The following is a 22,887-nucleotide window of genomic DNA, read 5'->3' as shown; positions in this document are numbered from 1 at the left end:
CACAAGATCACTACAAACCCAGAAGTGTCAGATGTTAAAAGCTCCAGCGCTGGGTGCAGCGCTGCAGGTGACCATAGATTCCATTCCACATTGGCAGGACTGGTAAATATTATTAATATGCTTTTACTGGTTATTTCTTTCTAATTGTTATTTGTGTGGGGAATGACAGTTGATATCAAGTACCATCAGAGTAGCCATCCCCCCTTTTTCAAGGGACCAAAAGTAATTGGACAATTGAATCAAAAGCTGTTTCATGGCCAGGTGTGGGCTACTCCATTGTTATTTCTTCATCAATTAAGCAGGTACAAGGTCTGGAGTTGATTCTAAGTGTGGTAGTTGCATTTGGAATCTATTGCTGTGAACCTACATCATGCGTTCAAAGGAGCTGTCCATGCAAGTGAAACGACCATTGTAAGGCTTCAAAACCAAAACAAATCCATCAGAGAGATAGCAGCAACATTAGGAGTGGCTAAATCAACAGTTTGGTACATTCTGTGGACAGAAGAACTGGTGAGCTCAGCAACATAATAAGGCATGGACGTCCATGGAAAACAACAGTGGTGGATGATCGCAGGAGCCTCTCTATGGTAAAGAAAAACCCATTCACAACATCCAGACAAGTGAAGGACACTCTCCAGGAGGTGGGCGTATCATTGTCAAAGTCTACAATCAAGAGAAGACTTCACGAGAGCGAATACAGAGGGTTCACCACAAGGTGCAAACCATTCATAAGCCTGAAGAATAGAAAAGCCAGATTAGACTTTGCCAAAAAACATCTACAAAAGCCAGACCAGTTCTAGAAAAGCATTCTTTGGATGGATGAAACTAAGATTAATCTGTACCAGAATGACGGGAAAAAAAAGTGTGGAGAAGGCTTGGAACAACTCCTGATCCAAAGCACACAAAGTAATCTGTAAAACATTTTGTAGGCTGCGTGATGGCATGGGCATGCATGGCTTCCAGTGGCACTGGGTCGTTGGTGTTTATTAATTATCTGACAGAAAACAGAAGTAGCCAGATGAATTCTGCAGTGTATAGAGATATACTCTCAGCCCAGATTCAGCCAAATGCAGCAAAGTTGATTGGATGGCGCTTCACAGTACAGATGGACAATGATCCAAAACACACTGCAAAAGCAACCGAGGAGCTTTGGAAGGAAAAGAAGTGGAATATTCTGGAATGGCTGATTCAATCACCTGATCTCAACCCAATTGAGCATGCATTTCACTTGCTGAAGGCAAAACTAAAAGGCAGAAAGACCCACAAAGAACAACTGAAGACCGCTGCAGTTAGAGCCTGGCAAAGCATCAGAAAGGAGGAAACCCAGTCTTTGGTAATGTCCATGGGTTCCAGACTTCAGACAGTCATTGCCAGTAAAAGATTCTCAACAAAATATTAAAAATATTTATGATTTTATTTATGATTATATTCAATTGTCCAATTACTTTTGGTCCCTTGAAAAAGGGTGATGGCTACTCTTAAGAGCTATAATTGCTAAACTCTTCCTCCAATTTGGATGTACATACCCTCCAACTAAACCTGAGAGTGTGCACTTGCAGCCCATATCCATTATATAACTACAGCTTGAATATGTTTTGGTAAATACCAGAAGAAAACTAAAATTGTGCCTGTGTCCAAATATATATGGAACTAACTGTGTGTGTGTGTGTGTGTGTGTATATATATATATAATATACACAGTATCTATTTTATATTGTGTACACAATTGTTATGTAGTTATACATTTGATGTGAGTTCACTTTTTAAAAACTTTGTTCTTATATGTAGTAATTATACATACTCTGGACATGAAAGCATCCATATTTGCTCATTACCTAGGCTCTGATTTCTGCTTTTGTGCTGTTGCACAATGAATTTGCTTTACTGCTGCTTCTGACAATGGCAGATCTATGAGTCAGCTGACTCCTAAATAACCATGTGCCTACTGGATGTCTGATACCTAGTTTAATCAAGTACTAAACAGGGAATTTGGACTGACTGTTGTGGGGTACAGAGCTGTTTTTAGTGGCTGATTTACAAAGCTCACATGCTAAATACAAACACAAAACAATCGAATAGAAAGCTTGTAATAATTTAAACATCACATCAAAATTACTTTAAAGATGGCCTGAACTGTTGGATCTGTGCCCAAAGCAAGCAGAGGACAATGGACTAATCTGTAGTCTTGCTGATGGTCTCCCTGCAGCTTGTTCTTTTCTCCATTACTGATATACCATGACTTCCCTATACTGTTATGTTGACAATCTTGGTAAAGACAGAGCTTTGCTTCCTCATGTCAAATGACTAGTAATCTGATGACTAGAGATGACTGGTTCTGACGACTCAAGAAAGGAGAAAAGGCCCACAGAATGGATGAAGCAGAAGCAGAGAGATGCATGCAGTGCAGTTCCTTAAACTCAGGTTTCTCTCCAGGAAACAGCACAGTAGTGACATAAAAATACTCACTCAAAAACCCATGAGAATGGTGGTAGGAGGCATATAGTGTGTGTCACACAGCATTATTATTTATTATTTATTTATCGAGTTTATATAGCGCCAAAGGGTTTGCTCAGCGCTGTACAATAGAGGGGGGACAATACATGAAACAGTACAGTAACATCAAACAGCACACAAGGGGTAAGAGGGCCCTACTCTTTCGAGCTTACAATCTAGGAGGGAGGGGGTGGAGGTGCAGGAGGAAATGGCTGTGGGGGATGGAGTGGTAGGAGGAGGGAAGGGCAGCGGCTGTTAGGTGAGGGTGGGGTAGGCTTCCCTGAAGAGGTGGGTTTTCAGGGAGCGCCTGAAGGTGAGGAGGGAAGGTGACAGTCTGATGGATTGGGGTAGTGAGTTCCAGAGGATGGGGGAGGACCTGGAGAAGTCTTGCAGTCGTGCGTGGGAGGAGGAGACCAGGGAGCAAGATAGAAGGAGGTCCTGTGAAGAGCGAAGGGTACGGGTAGGGTGGTACCTGGGAATCAGGTCGGTGAGGTAGTTAGGGGCCGTGTTGTGAATGGCTTTATAGGTCAGAGTGAGCAGTTTGAATTTAATGCGTTGGGCAATCGGGAGCCAGTGGAGGGAGAGGCAGAGGGGGGTGGCAGAGGTGGAGCGGCTGGTGAGGTGGATGAGTCTGGCAGCTGAGTTCAGGATGGTCTGAAGCGGGGAGAGTTTGCACTGGGGTAGGCCGGTGAGGAGGGAGTTGCAGTAGTCCAGGCGTGAGATAATCAGGGAGTGAACGAGTAGTTTAGTGGTGTCTGGGGTAAGGAAGGAGCGTATCTTGGCGATGTTCCGGAGGTGGAGCCTGCATGTATTTGTGAGGGATTTGACATGAGGTTGAAAGGAAAGGTTTGAGTCCAGAATGACGCCAAGGACCTTGGCTTGCTGGGCGGGATTGATGGTGGTGTTGTTGGTAGTGATGGAAAGGATGGGGGGGGGGGGCACGGGAAGGGGGAAAGACGAGAAGCTCGGTTTTGGAGAGGTTGAGTTTGAGGAAATGGAGCGACATCCAGTCAGAGATGTCGTTTAGGAGGTGAGTGATGCGGGCGGAGAATGTGGGGGTGAGGTGAGGGGTGGATAGGTAGATTTGAGTATCATCAGCATAGAGGTGGTAGTTGAAGCCGTGGGAGTGTATGAGTTTGCCAAGGGAGGAGGTGTAGATGGAGAAGAGAAGGGGTCCAAGGACAGAGCCCTGGGGGACACCAACAGAGAGGGGGAGGGAAGAGGAGGTGGCGCCGTTGTAGGAAACGCTGAAGGAGCGTTGGGATAGATAGGAGGAGAACCAAGAGAGAGTGGTGTCTCTGATGCCAAGGGAGAGTAGTTTATTAAGGAGGAGGGGGTGGTCGACTGTGTCAAAGGCCGCGGAGAGGTCTAGGAGAAGGAGGACAGAGTAGTCGCCTTTGGCTTTGGCGGTTAGTAGATCGTTGGTGATTTTGAGGAGGGCAGTTTCGGTGGAGTGTAGGGGACGGAAGCCGGACTGTAGTGGGTCAAGGAGGTTGTTGTCAGTTAGGTGGGCGCTTAGGCGATCGTAGACCAAGCGCTCAAGGAGCTTGGACGTGAGTGGCAGCAGGGAAATTGGTCTGAGGTTGTTGAGGTCAGTGGGGTCCAGGGAGGGCTTTTTGAGTATGGGGGTGATGTGCGCATGTTTTAGGGGGGAGGGGAAGACGCCAGTAGCGAGGGAGAGATTGAATATGTGGGTAAGGGAGCAGATGAGGGAAGAGGGGGGTGACCGGAGGAGTTGAGAGGGGATAGGGTCCAGGGGGCAGGTAGTGAGGCGGGCTTCTGAGAAGACTCTGGTGACTTCCTCAGTGGTAGTAGGGCTGAAGGAGTGCAGTGATGGGGGGGTTACGGTAGGCAGGGCCTTGGGTGTGGTGGGGGGCAGTGCCGTTGTAAGGTCAGAGGAGGGGAGAGATGAGAGGGTGATGGAAGGGGGGAGGCTAGATGGGGAGGTAGACTGCAAGTTGACTATGTCCTTGCGGATTGCGTCAATCTTGCTGTGGAGATGAGTGGCAATCTCGTGGGCGGTAAGTGAGGTACTGAGTGGAGGAGGGGGGGGGAGAGAGCAGGGAGTTGAAGGTGGAGAAGAGTCGGCGAGGGCAGTTTGAGAGGGTGTTGATCAGGTCAACGAAGTAGGCCTGCTTGGCGGCGTGGAGGGAGGAGGTGTAGGTGAGGAAGGCAGATTTGTAGAGGGAGAATGCATGAGGGGACCTGGTTTTGCGCCATAGTCTCTCCAGCGCACGACTGCGACGTTTGAGGCATTTAGTGTGGTCGTTCTGCCATGGTTGGAGCGGTCTGGGTTTGATGTTGCGTGTGGTTAGGGGTGCCAGAGAGTCTAGGGTGGCTGATAGTGAGTCGTTGTACAAGGTGGTGGCTAGGTCAGGACATGACAGTGGAAGGATGCTGTCGTGCAAGCGGTCGGCAGCCGAGTGGAGGGGGGCCGGGTGCAGGTTGCGGAGGTTGCGGCTGGTGATGGTTTGGCGCACTGGGGGGGGGGAGTTAGGGGAAGGGGAGATGGAGAACGTGAGGAGGTGGTGGTCGGAGAGAGGGTAGGGGGTGTTAGTGAAGTGGTTAAGGGTACAGAGGTGGGAGAAGACGAGGTCCAGGGTGTTCCCATTGATGTGGGTGGAGGATTGAGTGTGTTGTGTGAGCGCGAAGGAGGTGGTAAGGTGGAGGAGTTGAGAGGTAGCTGGGGTGTTGTCGTTGATGGGGATGTTGAAGTCCCCGAGGACGATGGTCGGTAGCTCAGAGGAGAGGAAGAAGGGAAGCCAGGCGGCGAAGTCATCCAGGAAGCGGGCTATGGATCCGGGGGGCCTGTAGATCACTGCGATCCTTAAGGGGGTGGGTGAGAAAAGCCGGATGCAGTGAGCCTCGAAGGAGGAGAAGGTTAGGGAGGGGGGGTTAGGGAGGACCTGGAAGGTGCTCAGCGGTGATAGGAGCAGGCCGACACCACCACCTTTGTGACCGCCCAGTCTTGGTGAATGGGACCAGATGAGACCTCCATGAGAGAGTGCCGCAGGGGAGGTAGAGTCGGTGGCCTGTACCCAGGTTTCGGTGATGGCTAGGAGGTTGAGGGAGTGGGAGATAAAGAGGTCATGGATGGCAGTTAGTTTGTTGCAAACCGAGCGGGCGTTCAGAAGTGCAACCGAGAGAGGGGGGATGGATGTGGGGAGGAGGTGCACAGGTATGAGGTTGAGGGGGTTGCGGCGGCTGGCGGGAGCAGGGGGGTCCCTGGAGGGGGGGAGAGGTGGTGAGGGGCCAGGGTTCGGGGAGATGTCCCCAGCGGATAGGAGAAGGAGAAGGGTGAGGAGGGTGGCATGGGAACGGGAGGTGCAGGAGCGTGTGGGTCTGGTAGTGGTGGCACGTGGGCCGACCGGGGAGTGGAGTACCAGGAGGAGGTGGTGAGTGCCGTAGTGGGGAGAGGGCAGAAGTGAAGAGGCAATGTAGAGCTGTTTTGGGGGGGTGGGCGGGTAGAGGGAGGCGATTTTTGGGATGGAGGAGAGGAAAACGAGGAGGAGAAGTGCAGGTGGCATGCTGGGGTGAGTGCAGTGCTGTTCGGGTCAGGGGAGGTGAAGGGATACGGGTCAGGGCGAGGTGATGTGGAGAGTCTATATCACCGTGGAGGAGTCCACTAGAGTCCTTCTGTAGGGGGAGAGTGGGAGTAGAGTCCAGCAGCTGGCTGGCTGCAATCTGTGGGTGCAGTATGCTGGCGTCCGAGGGGGCTTCAGTGGGTCTGGTGGATCGGCGAGTGGAGGGGACGTAGGGTGTGGTGTTGGGGGGCGTTGGTGTCTGTGGTGATGCTGGCGGCTCGGTGACTGGAGATTCGCTGGGTGGTCCGTGTCCGGGAGATTCGCTGGGCGACGTCTCGATTCGCTGGGCGATGTCTCGATTCGCTGGGCGACGTCTCGATTCGCTGGGCGACGTCTCGATTCGCTGGGCGACGTCTCGATTCGCTGGGCGACGTCTCGATTCGCTGGGTGATCCGGGTGTTGGGTGACCAGAGGTGGTAGCTGGGTGCTGGGTGTCCAGGGGTGGTAGCTGGGAGCTTAGACTTCGAGTTGCCAAGCAAAGGCCAGGAGATGGGAAGGACGGGAGAGTCCTCATCAGCAATGCATTGCAATATCTGGAACGGCATTAAAGACCCATGGTTTTTCGGAATCCCCTCGATGCAGGTAGCGGAGGTGCGGCGTTGTCCTGGAAAGGTTCCTGGTCTGGGGCTGGCTGGTGCAGGGTGGCCCGCAGGGTGCTGGGAGGCCTGAAGCAGTTCCCAGGCAGGGTCGCCGGGTGCGAGCAGCTGGGTGCCCCGAGGTGGCGGCTGGGTGCCGGGTGGTCTGGGGTGGTCCCAGAGCTAGGGAGGGCTCCAGGGAGACCGTGAGGCCGTACCGGTTCCTGGTGGTCCAGGGTGATCAGCGAGGACCCAGGGCTGATGGGGAGGGCCCTGGGCAGGCAGGCAGGTCGGCGGGACCCGGTGGGCAGAGCGGTGACAGTCCGGGTAGATGTCCGGCGATCCAGTCCGATTGCGGGTCGGCCGCGGCCAAAATCGAGGCCGCGGCTTCGGGTGCGCGGGTAGGCCGCGATTTCCGGGGCTCCGGGAAAAGGTCCAGAAGTGGTCCCTGGTGGTCAGGCTGGGCCGGGAGTGGCTTAGGGGCCCCGCTGGGGTCCGCTGCGGCCCGGATGGCAGCGGATTGGGGCTAGGAGCGCAGGAGCTCCTAAAGCGTGTCTGCTCCTTACACTTACAATACAATTTAATGCATATATACAGCATATATACAGCAATGAGCATGTTGGCACTCTAGACACACTTGCATACCAGGAAGTGTACAAACATTTTTCAGCAGGAATTTAGGACAAAGATAAATTTTTAAGATAGCTCCTACGACCTATAAACATTTCTTGATATTCCCTATAGTAGCATATATTTATTTTTTTTAGTTCAGGTTCACTTTAAAGTAAACACTACAATAATAACTCATATAAGTGCACAATGAGATACACTATACTATAGGCCAGTGGTCGGCAAGCCGCGGCTCGCGAGCCACATGCGGCTCTTTACACACTTTAATGCGGCTCTTCTGTGTGCCGGGCGCCCGCTCCCCTCCCTCCTCTCGGGCGGCCACCCCAAAAGTCAGGACTCTGCAGCTAGCCCAGCAGTGGGTAAACTACGGCCCGCGGGCCGTATACGGCCCGGTGGACCTTCTAATCCGGCCCGCGGAGCGTGGCAAACATTAGCTGTCAGGATGTAGGCGGGGCAGCGTGACAAACTCCTCTCCTCTCACAGTCCGCCCTGAAGACCGGAACAGTGTGGGAACACAGCGAGAGGAACGGTAGAAAGGTAAGTGAATTGACACAATATGGGGAATGAATTACTATAGGGGGGATGAATTACTATATGAGGGATGAATTACTATGGGGGATGAATTACTATATGGGGGATGAATTACTATATGGGGGATGAATTACTATATGGGGGATGAATTACTATGGGGGATGAATTACTATGGGGGATGAATTACTATATGGGGGATGAATTACTATGGGGGATGAATTACTATGGGGGATGAATTACTATATGGGGGATGAATTACTATGGGGGATGAATTACTATATGGGGGATGAATTACTATATGGGGGATGAATTACTATGGGGGATGAATTACTATATGGGGGATGAATTACTATGGGGGATGAATTACTATATGGGGGATGAATTACTATATGGGGGATGAATTGCTATATGGGGGATGAATTACTATGGGGGATGAATTACTATGGGGGATGAATTACTATATGGGGGATGTATTTTCAGTTTTAAAAATGTGGCTCTCAAAATAAATTTCAATCGTGGTTTTGGCGAGATTTGGCTCCGTTGAAAAAAAAGGTTGCCCACCACTGCTATAGGCTAAAGACTGAGCAAGGTCACTGAGACTGAGAGGAAAGCAAGTGGTGATTCAGCCTTCTGCCTCCCACCTAGAATTAATACTTGCTAACTACTTTCTATTTACTTGGCATACAGAACTCTTTGGTCTGTATACATGACACATGGTACCTTTAATGGCTATATGCAGAAACCTAACCAATACTTTGTCTGGGATATTAATTATAGATTGCCGGGTCTCTCAAATACTAGTCTGAGTTTAACCAAGAAGCCTTCAAGAGCTTTACATCCAAATGAGAAAGCAAGTGTAGCAAATGAGTCTCTGTCTAATAAAGGTAACATTTATCATTCTTTATCAGTCTGACAATAGAGAACAGGTCTGTACAGCCTCTGTCTGTGTGGGGGGGGGGCAACTAGGTAGGAAGGGGTTGGGGAACCCCTTGATGGTTTGCATTAAAAATGTACTCTTGTACTTTAAAGTGCTAGTGAAGGCTACATTTTGCTCTTCTTAAAAACATTCCCTCCCCTTTGTTCCCCTCCATCCTGCATATCCTATATAAAAAAATTTTGGTATGCTTACCTTTTTTTTAATCTTGTCTGGTCACGTGATTCAGCAGTTCCAGCTTCCTTTTATAATGTAGCTCTTGACAATGGCTGTGAATTGTAGGAGCCATAAGATCATCCAGAAGCTCCCATGGCCCAGCTCTTGTGAAGGCCCCCTCTTTTCCTTTGCAGGAGCCCATTACTAAAACAGAGGAGCTGGAGCTGCAGCATCATATGACAGAAGTGAAGTGGATTAAAAATAGGTAGGTACACAGATCATTTTTTATACAAGGTATGCTGGATAGGTAGATGGAGGGGGGAGGGAACTTTTTAAGCATAGTACTAGCTTCATCTTCCACTGTAAAGCTCATAACACTGCAGTTGTGCCAGCTATTTCTGGTTTTAGGAAGTGGTGTGAAGTGACACCACAGTTTTACTATAAACAGATATACACAATTTTCTGTATGTGTTATATTTCAGATAAATCTGTTCGTGATCTGTTTGCCAAAATGGAAAAGCGTTCAGCCTTTGAGAATGAAGCAAGTGCTCAGAATGCAAAACCCCCAGGTACTGGTTGGCCAAGGACAAAATCACAGGCTCAAGAGATATGCAAAAACAAAAAAACAAAAAATACAAAAGCTGAAGAAAAAGCTATTGAAAGACCAAACCTCAAGAGCATCAAAAAGCCTGACATACCCTTGAACAAACAAAGCAAGGAGTCTGATGTTCATTCTCATGATCCGGCTAAGACACCTGACAATAATAGTAAGAAGGAAAGCGCAAAGGTAGCGAAGTTGAAAAACTCTGAAAGCATAGCCAAAAAGAAAGAATCGTCAAGACATAAGGTAATATATAAACTTTTCTTTAGAATTCGTCCCCACTGATAGAAAACAGTGATTATTACTAGCGGCTATAACAGCCGCTAGTGATAATTGCATGTAAAATCCAGCAGGCTGGTTGAAGACAATGCCATCATTATAACCAATGTCCAGGTTATTTTTTTTATGAACAATTGGACTTCTTTATCTTAATCCATCTTTAAATGGAGTAACTGATTTTCACTTTTTTCCAGCATTAAGTATTGTTATTTATAATGATTAGGGTCCAGAAAAAGAAATTTTAATTAAAAATGTGCATGACAGATCTCATCTTTGAGGCCTGGTTTACCCTTGTGGTTGGGAACATTAAAAACATGGGTGAGCTGTGTTTTCACCGCTCCCCCATAAAATGTATCCCCCACTCTCACACTTATTGGGCCACTTGTGATACCGTCTGCCAAATGCGACCCATTTAGTTGAAATGTTTTCAGTTGTAGCTTGTTGGTGTGCGCTTTAGCAGTTAAAAGAGCCAGTAAGGCAATAACATAACAATTCCTCACGTCCTGTCAAACACACTCTGAAGAGTGATCCAGTGCAGATTGCACTTCAGAGGACAAGAGCTCTAAGGAAAGACTAACTGAATTTTCTGCCCATGAAAAAAGAAACATATTAGGAGGATATGAGCACCTTACATAAATACATATATAGCCTTATATACCTTATATAAGTAAGTCTTTCAAAAGTAAAAACAAAATCTCCCTGCAAGATAATGACATAATGTGGTAGTGTGCACCGCATACTAGTGCATTATGAAAGACTTACTTACAAAACAAATCCCTCCAGTGGTGCCTCTGACAGGGATTCCATCTTCACCCAGTCTTCCTTCCGAGTTTTTGCGCTCCAGCAATTTGAATGGCTCGTGCTGAGTCACGGCTGTGGTACAGCTCTCTCAATGGACAGCATGTCATTTGTTGAGAGCGCAGTGCGCTTGTGCCGGTGATGTCACCAACTCCTTAAGATGCGAATATCTCCTAAACGGTGCACATTTAGAAGATGTCTGCTGTACCTACAGGTCATTTTATTGTAAGCTTACCTGTAGGTACAAGTGACCAAGCAGTGTTTTCTACCACTTTAGTCCAGAAAGTTTCTGATTGCCTTTGGGGGCAGAAAGAAATGTTTCCCCTGATAGAGCAAATTGGATAATGTTTTGTAAGGGTTTCCGCCAACTTCTATTTAGGCACACAGCTTGATAGTAATAAACCTAGAGTTAATAAACAACCTTGGGTTATATTGCTGTCTACAGGAGAATTGGACACTAGGCACATAGAAAATAAACCGTTCTTGGTAATTTCAGCCCAGATATTGGAAATCCTGGAAGCCTCCCTCTGTGCTCACGCACAAATGCAAATGCACATCTGGTTGTTTAAAAAATACCCCTGAACATTTTCTAAATACCTGTTGTTCCCACCAGTAGACCCAATTTAAAGACATTTACTTTGATAGGGGGACAAAAGTCTTTAGATGGATTTTACAGCTCATTGGTATACTTGTGAAAAATTGTTCTGGTGTTATGTATTCACAGGATGAAAAGGACAGAAGTCTACATGATGCAACACAGTCACTCCTTGCTAAAATAGGAAGCAAATACTCCTGTAATGTTGTCAATAAAAAGCAAGCTGCGGTAGTGTGGTATGTTAATATATGCACATTTCGTTTTTATTACCAAGGGGGAAAAACTATAAACTGTCAGCTCTTAACATAGAAAGCAGGTTTTGTATATGTGGATTGCAGGTAATTTTTTATTTTACTAAAGTACACACTTTTGTAAGTGTTTTACCTATAGCAATATCCAAGTGCCTTTAAAAAAAAAATGAAACTAAAGATTGGAGTAAAATGACAGGATTCAGTAATAAGTGAGCACTGTTAAAGTCCATTGTCCTGGAGGGAACTTGAATGTACAGTTGTGCTCAAAAATTTGCGTACCCTGGCAATAATCTAGAAATGTTGGCATTTATATTGAAAATGTGACTTATCATGCCAAAAAACTGTCTTTTATTTAAGAATAGTGATCATGTGAAGCTGTTTATTATCATACAGTTGTTTGGCTCCTTTTTAAATCGTATTGATAACAGAAATTGCCCAAAAGATTACATACCCTGGTATGTTTGGCTTTGGTACAGATGCACAAGGTGACACAGGGGTTAAAATGGCAAGTAAAGTTTAATTTCCCTCATCTGTGACTATTTAAATTGCAATTTGTGTCTGTGTATAAATAGTGAGTTATCTCTCATGTGGATGCACTGAGCAGTCTAGATATTGAGGCATTGAGAGCAGAACAGAACTATCAAAAGACCTGTGTAACAAGGTATATAAAAAGATATCCAAAGCCTTGAATATGTTAGTCAGTACTGTTCAATCACTTATTAAAAAGTGGAAAATGTGGGCATCTCTTGATACCAAGTCAAGGTCAGGTAAACCAAGAAAGATTGAACCCAAAACTTCCAGAAGAATTGTTTGAGTTACAAAGAAAAACCCACAGGTAACCTCAGGAGAATTACAGGCGACTCTGGAAAAAGACTTTGCATTTTTTAAGGAGTATAATACAACAATACGTGAACAAAAATGAGCTGCATGGTCGAGGTGCCAGAAAGAAGCCTTTACTGCACCAATGCAAAAAAAAGACTGGTTACAATATGCCCGACAAGACCTTGACATGCCTCACTGGGCTTTTTTGTAGCAATGGCGCGTTAAAGGCTTCTTTCTGGCACCTTGACCATATAGCTCATTTTTGTTCAAGTATTGTATTATGCATGCATAGTCTTTTAGGTATACCAAACTACTTATTACTTCTGTTCATATTTCTCAGACATGAATTGTATTACCAAGTATGGGGACCATATTAGCAACAAAATGGCGCAGGAAACTGTCAAAATTTGCATCTACCACATTAACAGAGCAGATAGACCTCTTTCAGGTCTATATGTGCCAGTTTCTAAACCACAGTGAAATCAAAAACTAGTGCATATCTGCACCAAATTAACAGAGGGAATACAGCAGTTTCCTATATAGAAAGCTGCCACAGATTCCCACCAGACAGCTCACATCCCTCTTTCTGCCTGCACATTGATTACACAGCACGAACAGAGTGAACACCTCCTACCTCAGCTCTGAGCCAAGTCAGGGAGGTGTGGATAGCTGTAAGATGCAGCTCCAGCTCTGTGTTCTATGTGCTGTGCCTGTCATAGCCACAGAAAACATATCATTCCTAAGTGATAGGAGGAACATCTGCTCCATGTTTTAATTTCACTGGAGTTGTGCATGCTTGTGTTTGCAAAACTTTTTGTTAATCACCCCCATGCCTCTAATGCTAAGAATGATCACTTCTAGCATCTGGAAACCAAGTGATCTAGGCAGCTTAGGCTTTTTGCCTCGTTGTAGGTCACGAGCAGTATTTTTTTAATGTAAAAGGCAAGAGTTAGTCCGTGTGGTTTGGTGAAGAGGGTATGTGCAATATTAAATTATTTATAGTGTGAGTTTTATTGATAGATCGACCTTTAAGTCAATGGAAATTTTTGCAAATTATTAAGGCATGAATGTGCAGTTTTAAAAATGTTGTATTTTATTATTTCGGAGTTTTGTAATGCTTCCTCTTAATGTTTTTTCAGGCAAAATATAAGTGATCACAGCACACATATAAACAAGGTAAGCCGTCTGTGTTGTGCCTTCCCTGAAATGTAGTTCACATATGTTAATCTGACCTCAGTGCCCCTCGTCCCCATCTGTTTTGGCTTCTTCCTTCTATCTATCTATCTATCTATCTATCTATCTATCTATATATGTGTGTGTGTGTATAATATATATATATATATATACACACACACACACACACACTGCCCTTTCTCCTCTGACATCAACAAGGCATTTTCATCCACACAACTGCCGCTCACGGGATATTATCTCCTTTTCAGTCCATTCTCTGTAAACCCTACAGTCTTATGCGTGAAAATCCCAGTTAGATGAGCAGTTTTTGAACTCAGATCAGCCCGTTTGGCACCAACAACCCTGCCATGTTCAAAGTCAGTTAAAGCCCCCTTTCTTCCACATTCTGATCTGAACTTTAGCAAGTCATCTTCACCACATCTACATGCCTAAATGCATTGAGTTCTTCCATGTGATTGGCTGATTTAGCAATTTGTGTTGCCAAGAAATTGAACAGGTGTACCTAATACAGTGGCCAGTGAGTGTATATAGACCATATATGTTTAAAGTAGTTGCCTTGCACAAGTCCAGAACTTCACAATCTGCTAACAGTTTTAATAATTAATTAGAAAATCAGATATGTTGTTAATAATAGTGGAGACCAAACATTAAAAAGCAGCGCTCAAGGTGAGTAATAAGAAAGCCCTATCACAGCTCCCTTCTGGAGGTGCCTGCCTGGCTCACCATTGTGATAATCCAGGAAACTAAGAAGAGATGGCCACACACCACAGCAAAATACAGTTGTCAAGTAGGGATTAAAAGTGTTGATTGGGCTCTGCTACTGAACAGGTGTATACCTGGCTTTTTAGCGGTGGACTTCACAACAGCCCCTTGTTATGATTAAGCACTGTGTTGGGTGAAATGCGTCAACATCCTTGTATCTTGTGCTACATGAACTGTAATTTTGGGAATAAAAGCATCACACTGTATTTTGCTGTGGTGTGTGGACATCTCTTAGTTTCCTGAATATTAGTGGAGACATGGATGGATTCTGGATTAAAGAGTTTGATCCTGGGAAAGGATAGTCTTGTATTTCTCCTAAGAAAGAAACACTGTTGCAGCAGACATGTCCAGGACCTGACTCATATACTCCAGGTAATATGTCAATTACACCGTCAATTTCTGAAGGTCTGGGACCTCTTTAATATCCGGGCAATCAGGGAAAAGTTAGTTAAAGATAGTTATTTAGAGGTTGTATAATAAATTACCATATCACCCAGTAGATGGCCTCCATTCAGTAGCCAAAAAAGACATGCAAAAAAAGGGGGGTTGTGAAAAGAAATTCACAAAGAAAGTGGCTACATTATGAACAGAGTGTGACAATCAGAAAAATTTCCAAAAATTATGCTTTATTACATATACAAGTTTGACATTTGGGCAATCGCCCTGGTTTACCATCACCTCAGTATGAGACAATACACACAGACCTAAAACCATATAAAATGACACCAAGACCGGTCCAAATAATTGTGCAACAAAGACAGTGACTACTAGAGCCTAAAGTCTTTGTAGCACTGGTTCACAGGTGAACACTTCCCACAGGAGGTGTATACAAAAATTATACCATAGGTATACCATGTAACATGTTGTAAATATGTAGACATATGCTACTACCAAAATGGTTATATCCCAAGCAGGGAGTGTCAAAACATTACACTATAGATATAAAATATCACATGTATGCAGTGCAGCAAGCACAGTATGCGTCAAAAAGAGAAACATGCCTCTAGGCCTATAAGGGACAAGAAAAAATGAATGTCATATATAAAATGCAGTACACTCCTATGCCGGCACATGTGGTTGGGGCCCATTCATCTGTAATATAAGCGACTGTTTCCTTAGGGCTCTTAAATGAGAATAAGCCCCATTTGTTACCAGGATGGAAGGATAGATGCAAATAGCAGAGCACTGCTTGAAATGGTTTCTTCACCACTATATGTGGACTACACACCACTTTCTGTAAGGAAAACAAGACAAATCCCAATAAATCTTCTGCCTGTTGAGATACATGTAGTATATCCTGTTTCCTATGAAAAGCACCATGATGTCCCCATCCTGTAGTGAAACAAACAAACAATATGTGGAAAGTCACTGGAAGAGCTTTACTCTATGTAAGATGTATAGGTTATATCGATCACAGAGGACCATATAACTAGTGTCCTGTAACAATCCACTCACCACCTGCGCAATGGATAGTAGGAGAGGAAAAGATGTCCTTCATAGGTACTGCCTTACAAGGCCAGAGAGGCCAGGGAACAACCGCTGACATCAGCCGATATACCGCGGGTTCCAGCCTCTTCTCGGCGCCTGTGCTGCTTAAGCCTGCCTCATGGCATGTGAAGATGGCTTCCTCCTTGTAGGTCAGCGTGCGTTCCACCTAGTGCGCATGACCGGAAGTGACGTATCTGACGTATGACGTCAACGCGTTTCGCCGATGGGCGTATCTCACTCAGCTTTGGTCCTGACGACATCATGGTGCTTTTCATAGGAAACAGGATATACTACATGTATCTCAACAGGCAGAAGATTTATTGGGATTTGTCTTGTTTTCCTTACAGAAAGTGGTGTGTAGTCCACATATAGTGGTGAAGAAACCATTTCAAGCAGTGCTCTGCTATTTGCATCTATCCTTCCATCCTGGTAACAAATGGGGCTTATTCTCATTTAAGAGCCCTAAGGAAACAGTCGCTTATATTACAGATGAATGGGCCCCAACCACATGTGCCGGCATAGGAGTGTACTGCATTTTATATATGACATTCATTTTTTCTTGTCCCTTATAGGCCTAGAGGCATGTTTCTCTTTTTGATGCATACTGTGCTTGCTGCACTGCATACATGTGATATTTTATATCTATAGTGTAATGTTTTGACACTCCCTGCTTGGGATATAACCATTTTGGTAGTAGCATATGTCTACATATTTACAACATGTTACATGGTATACCTATGGTATAATTTTTGTATACACCTCCTGTGGGAAGTGTTCACCTGTGAACCAGTGCTACAAAGACTTTAGGCTCTAGTAGTCACTGTCTTTGTTGCACAATTATTTGGACCGGTCTTGGTGTCATTTTATATGGTTTTAGGTCTGTGTGTATTGTCTCATACTGAGGTGATGGTAAACCAGGGCGATTGCCCAAATGTCAAACTTGTATATGTAATAAAGCATAATTTTTGGAAATTTTTCTGATTGTCACAATCAGGGAAAAGTTGTCTGACAAAGCCCTTGTTGACTATCCCCAAGTATCTCTTGATGGGAAAGCCCTGAGAGTGCAGTGGGGCTAACAGCTGTGCCAGCACCTAGGTGAACACTTGGGGTGGAGGGAACAAGCCAAATGCCAGGGCCACTAAATGGTAATGTAGAGGTCCAACAGCAAAAATCAGAAAGCCTTGGTGTGCTGGAAAGATGTCCACAGAATCCAGAAAATCTCCCTGGTAAAGGCAGGCAATGACAGATGATTTTATCTGAAAATTTTCAGCCATAATGCAAACATTCAAGGCTCAGTGAACCAAGATGGGGTGAACGGCCCTTTATAGTTGAGTAATGCTCCTGAAACAGTTTTGCAGCAGCACCAAAATGGTGTTGGGAGAAATAGCAGAAAACTGCAACTCCTCAGAGGGAAGCTCATCCCACAAGGATTTGAGTGACTCAGAATCAAACAGTCTATGCGACCAATGAGTCATTAAAGCTGCAGATGAATCAGATTTAGAATCTGCTAGAATGGGCAAGGGAGTATGTAAAGAAGACAAAATTGCTAGTTAATGAAATGTCAGTCTTTAAAGCAGTAGAGCCAAAGAAAAGGCATCCACTCTCTTAAGACACTCACAACAAACTGGGGAAGGCTTGTAGTATGAGGGGTATGGCAGTTTGCTAGTATCCCATCCTCCTGTAGGGCGCAGTATAGAAGGTTTAAGACACCCCGTGTCCCTGAGTGTAAGAGATGGAAAACCACATTCCCTTGCATTCCTCTACAAAGAAAAAAAATCTGTCTTTGTATGTAAGCCATCACCCGACCTCCCCTGTACTCCAGTCTGTTATTTTATTAGTGGACCTCCGGATTTAACTGACAGAGCTGTTTGCTTCATGGCAAGCTCTCATGTATCAGAGATGGGCAGGAGTTCTCTGTTACCTAGTGCTTTGGAGAGGCCAGAATTATCTCCAAAGTTTCTTGCATTAGATATACTGGTGACATGGAAAACCTCCCTTTTTGATTTGTGTGTGTGTGTTTTTAATATTTTGTGATTTATATATAAAATGTGTATCTGTTTTGTTGTATCAAGGAGAAAAAGCAAAATAAGGTTTTGGTAACAGAAAAGGGAGTGTTCAACAAGATTAGAAAAAGCAAGCCATTGTAAGTATGATTTTAAAAAAATAAGTTGTAAATATGTAGCCATAAAAAAAAAATTTCCCCAGATCTTCAGCAGCAGCAAAGCTTGGAGAAAAATTGTGTTTCTCTTGGCAGGAATGATGTTTACAGCTTTCAGTCTACAGAAGGTGATAACCCTACAATAGAGCTTGGGGTAAGTCAAGAAGTTAAAATCATGGTGCAGACTAGTGTTTGAAAGCCCACTCACGGGATGCCAAAAATACTACACTTGGATTCTCCCCCCCACCCCCACTGCAAGGGTGAACTCTAGGGGGCAAGGAATAATGTGTAAAAGCAAGACATGGTAAGTATGATTTTAAAAAAATATTTCCTCGCTCCCACATGTCTCATCACTATCCTCTGCTCTGGCTGGTAGATGGTCCCTTGCTTTCTTTATGTTCATTGCATGGCTATCAGCTTGTGTTTTATATGATTACATCTTTGTGTGTGAAGAGGTTTCAGGGAACCTGTCACGTACCTGATTGGAGACTGAATTGACGAGGTCGGCCTCACTTGTGTCACTAGCCCTGACCCCGCTGAGGTTGGAACAGAGGGAGTCTAGGAACCAGGGGGACAAGAGCGCCAGTGGTTGTTGCTTGCGGCTCTTGCAGGTGGTGACCTTGGTAGGCAGACTATCCTCTGATTTGGGCACCGTAATAGCAGACAGAGCAGGTTCTGTGTAGTGCCCGATGTGCAGCAGAGCAAGGTAGGTAGCCAGGACACAGGACAGGAGCAGGGTCATAGGATAGCCGGGGTCATCAACAATCAGCAGCGCGGTACAGAATCAGAAGGAAAAGCTAAAGTCAGGAGCAGAGCCGAAGTCAGGAACCAGGAGCAGGAGCGTAATCGGAGTCGGGCCAGGAACAAGCCGGGTCAGCAACAAAGGAATCGTACAGGAACAAGCAGGACACGGGGGGGAGCTGAAGACCAGTCAGCACTGAACCTGAGCAGAGGCCCTCCTTAAATAGCCCGTCTGGCACCAATTTTCACCGTGCGTGTGCACGTGTGCTTGCATGTGCGCGATCGCGCATTCCTGCGCGCCTACGCACAACCGGAAATTCTTCCACGGGATCTCTTTCGCGCATGCGTGTTCCCGATCGTGATTCTTCTTGCTGGAAATCCTTTACAGGACCGGTTACACAGATAAAGGAAGCCTGTTGGATCATGGAGTAAGGAAAGTACACTGGTAGTTTTTTTGTAATTCCCTGAGCTGGGCTTTCGAGTTTGCTATGTAGATTATTGCCGTTATGAAACAGTAAACAAATGAACAGTATGGAAAACGCTAACATAGTGATTTTCTCTTTTTTTATTTAAGATTTCATCAACGTTTCTAACAAAGCCAACAGCCAGTGTATCAATGGCTAGCAATGAGTAAGCCTTTTCTATTTTCATTTCACCAGATCTTGTGCTTAGGATCAAAGATTTATGCATTACTTCTAAGGTATTTGAGTATCTTGGCAAAAGCCAAGCCTCCTTAGTCAGAAACCCTATTCAGATCATCTTAAGATGAAATGAATGTCTTTCTAGGATCCACTGAGCCTTATGGTTAGTACATCTGCACCATCAGCACAATTCCATATGAGTTGTACATTTTTTAGCTTGTGTGCTTCCACAAAGTGCATGAGCCTTTCCCATAGACAATGTAAAACAATGTCCAGTTGTATGGCTCACTAGCTGAAAAAATCCTGTTTTCTGTCTGAAACAAATTTTAATTACAAAGTACATTTAATCGTTTTTCTTTTTCTTTTGGTGTGATGACAATTAACTGCAGCATTTTTTGAATGCATTTACTTCTTCCTCTCGCAACTTTAAATTAAATCCTTTATACATACCCTAAATACAGCAGTCTTTAGGCTATTCTTGTGATGTCACAGGTTTTTCTCTGTTCTTCCAGCAGTGGCGGAAGGCAGTCTTTACTACATATATTGAATTGTCATTGGCTGTTTGTCCAGAGGTACAGTCAGCCCAGGCCAGTATGATGACACCCCCCTCCCATTGGGTGTTTCCATGACGTCCTGGGCTTACAGGAAGTGGGTTGGATGACACTCGGTGTTATTCAGCACAGAGGAACAATTTTAACTATAAAAATACTCAAACCAGGTCCTCACTCTCAGTGCTACATCAACAAAACCTCAAAGCAAAAAAAGGCAAATAAGTAGTTCTAGGGGGAGTCGTCGGTTTAACCATATAAATGTATAACAAAAATAAAAGCACCCAGACTTTGATTGTTACCCTCTTGGTATTAGCATCATTATACTTAGATTATAGGACTTGTCAGGGTTGAAAACTAAAAATTACACATTAATAAAAAACACTTTAAATATGAAACACTTTATAAAATCCTTGGCCACATACAGTAATTCATATATACAGTACACACACTGCTGCCACAATGCCTCCCATATAATAATGGTACTCAATTGGATAATATATATTATAAGCTGGTCAAAACTCTGCTGTTACAGTCAATATATATCCCAATAATGATATTTACCACTTGCCCTCCAGAGGATTTACCCCCTTCCTGGCCAGGCCATTTTTTGCGATACAGTGCTGCGTTACTTTAACTGCCAATTGTATGGTCATGCAACACTGCACCCAAGTAAACTTTTTTTCTTTTTTTTTCTCACAAATGGAGCTTTCTTTTGGTGGTGTTTGATCACCTGTGCGGTTTTTTATTTTTTGCAATATAAACAAAAAAGACACGTCAATTTTGAGAAAAAAAACAATATTTTTGAGTTTTTGCTATTAAACAGGACCAGTAAAAAGATTTAAAAAATAAAATTACATCCTAAATTTAGGCCAAAACGTATTCTGCTACATGTCCTTGCTAAAAAAAAATCCCAATACGTGTAAATTATTTGGTTTACATGAAAGTTATAGCGTCTACAAATGGCAGTATATATACTGGAATTTTTAAAAAATTTTTTACCAGTAACGGCAGCGATCAGCGACTTATAGCGGGACATTCTGACACTAGGGGGAACTGACTTGGTGTCACTGACATCCCCAGTGACACCATACAGTGATCAGTGTTAATATAAAGCATGAACACTATACTAATGTCCCTGGGCAGGAAGGGGTTAACGTGGGGTGATCAAAGGGTTAACTGTGTGCTATTTTACTATGTAGGCTGTGTGTGTGTTTCACTGTAAGCACACTGCTTTGTATGGCTCTGTTATGCAGAGCCATACAAAGCAGTGTGCAGGAGCTGGAATTTTTTATTTTTTTTTTATAAAGCAGTATTTGGGGTTTATAGACATGGCCACTACTGTAATGTTTGCATCCCAAGGCTCTCATCTGGTTTTTGTTTCTTAGAACTTAGCCAAGATAGATGTTGGATTGATAAATAGGGACTTTCGTTTTTTTGCTTTCTTTCTAGGAAACCAGCTGAAAAGAGACAGAAACATATTACAGTGACTAAGGAAAAGGTAAATGTTGTGCTTGTTTTTTTGTTAAAGCTTAAGTACAGGTAGGTATAAAAACCCCCCCACAAATTAAAGTACTGATGTATTCATGACCAAAATCATCATTATGTGAAGGTGAACCAGCAGCTAGGCTCTGCCACTTTGTGAAAGAATACTGTCAGCAGGAGAAATTACCTCATTAGAATGCTCTTATTACATCATTGTCTAATCGGCAGGCTGAAGGTGTCTTGATGACTATGTTATTTTTCTACTGCAGTGGAGGTTGTTCAGTTTGACACGAAAATAGTGGGCATGACATAAGAAGAAATAGAAGATTAAAAGCTTTATTAATGTACTGTATGTGTGTAATATAGATCCCTAACCATTTATCCAAAGCACCTTACAGAGAACATTTTCATGACCTGAAGGCATGTACAACCAATTGTCCCTACCTGAGTAATGTCATCCAAATAACATCCATTGTGTAGCCGGTTTTGGGTGAAATCCACATAACCCGCTGTTTCTATGTTTTTGAAATCGGGGGGGAATCAAAAGTGCCTAGAATAGACCAATGCAATCACAGAGGAACCTACATAAACCTTATGAAAATGGTGTCCTTTGCGGGGACTGAACATGGCATCCTAGCCATATACTGTACTATACATGTGTCCATTGTACACTGCTGTATATTGCCCATGTTCATGGCTCCTGATAACCACAGAAGAGCTGTTTTAGATCTTTTATGTATGGGTTTTGGGTTGAGCTGATGAAGCTGTAATGCTGATTGTCTGCTCCAGGGGCGGACTGACCATTTGGAAACTCGGGCACTACCCGAGGGCCCGGGGTCAGTAGGGGGCCCCATGAGATGCCCCTGGTACCTTTTTCATAGGTTTTTTTTAGTTTGGGCAAGGACACGGGCCCCATGATCCCCTATTGCCTGGGGGCCCCATGAGTTGTCAGTCCACCCCTGGTCTGCTCCTTTCATTAATGAGCTGAACCAACACGCGCTTTAACCACTTTGACACCCAGTTGTTTAGGCCTCCTCCAGTAACATCACTAAAGGTATCCAGGTCCTCATTTCTAATGGTTTATCACTCATGCTGTATTGTAGAATACGTTTTCAGGCTTTCTCATTTTCTTATTTCATTTGGATAAAGTGGGGGGGGGATTAGATACTTTTCAAGCTTTTTGGAAAAAGAGAATATAGCTGTGGAAATTTGTATCCAGCCATGTTTGGTCCTTTTTCTTATTTGCACTTTCATATGTAGTATACTTTCTGTTTCCCTGGGTTCATCATAGAGCTATAGAATTATTTTATAGTCCTAGAGCAATTTTATTTAAAAAATTCAAAACTGAAACTTGTGTTTCTATTGCTAGTCCAAAAGCCCACGCAGGCATCTATTCAGTGACACCGATACTGACAGAGGAGGCGATGATACCAAAACAGATCATAGCTGGTTAAAGGACACTGCCAGCAAAAAGAAACCCAAGATTGTTGGCTACAGCAGACAAAAGCAAACCAAGCATTCAAAGCAGACTATGATATGTGAGTATACATCTGTAATGTGCTCCAACCTTCCTTTTCTCACCAATAAATTCAAGCTATCAAGTGTTGTGTTTTGATTTCTT

At 44.3% G+C, this 22,887-nt stretch overlaps 2 protein-coding genes across 2 annotated transcripts in view; one reads left to right on the top strand and one right to left on the bottom strand.

Annotated features, from left to right (window-relative positions):
- PHACTR3 (phosphatase and actin regulator 3) overlaps window positions 1-22,887 on the bottom strand; it is a 190,255-nt gene that overhangs the window by 467 nt on the left and 166,901 nt on the right. The window lies entirely within an intron of this gene.
- Window positions 1-22,887, top strand: part of SYCP2 (synaptonemal complex protein 2) — a 93,655-nt gene that overhangs the window by 30,403 nt on the left and 40,365 nt on the right. The window contains exons 21-29 of the mRNA XM_089658653.1: window positions 8,591-8,697; window positions 9,386-9,750; window positions 11,306-11,412; window positions 13,389-13,425; window positions 17,766-17,836; window positions 17,948-18,005; window positions 19,167-19,222; window positions 21,234-21,282; window positions 22,636-22,804. Coding sequence (XP_089514779.1) covers window positions 8,591-8,697; window positions 9,386-9,750; window positions 11,306-11,412; window positions 13,389-13,425; window positions 17,766-17,836; window positions 17,948-18,005; window positions 19,167-19,222; window positions 21,234-21,282; window positions 22,636-22,804 — 1,019 coding nt within the window. The remainder of the gene's footprint in view (window positions 1-8,590; window positions 8,698-9,385; window positions 9,751-11,305; window positions 11,413-13,388; window positions 13,426-17,765; window positions 17,837-17,947; window positions 18,006-19,166; window positions 19,223-21,233; window positions 21,283-22,635; window positions 22,805-22,887) is intronic.

Source organism: Staurois parvus, unplaced genomic scaffold (assembly GCF_062004578.1).
Source record: "Staurois parvus isolate SC_StPar_1 unplaced genomic scaffold, SC_StPar_1.0 ptg001087l, whole genome shotgun sequence".
Taxonomy (NCBI): Eukaryota; Metazoa; Chordata; class Amphibia; order Anura; family Ranidae; genus Staurois; species Staurois parvus.
The sequence above is the reverse complement of the archived record's forward strand: the minus strand, read 5'-3'. Positions and strand labels throughout refer to the sequence as shown.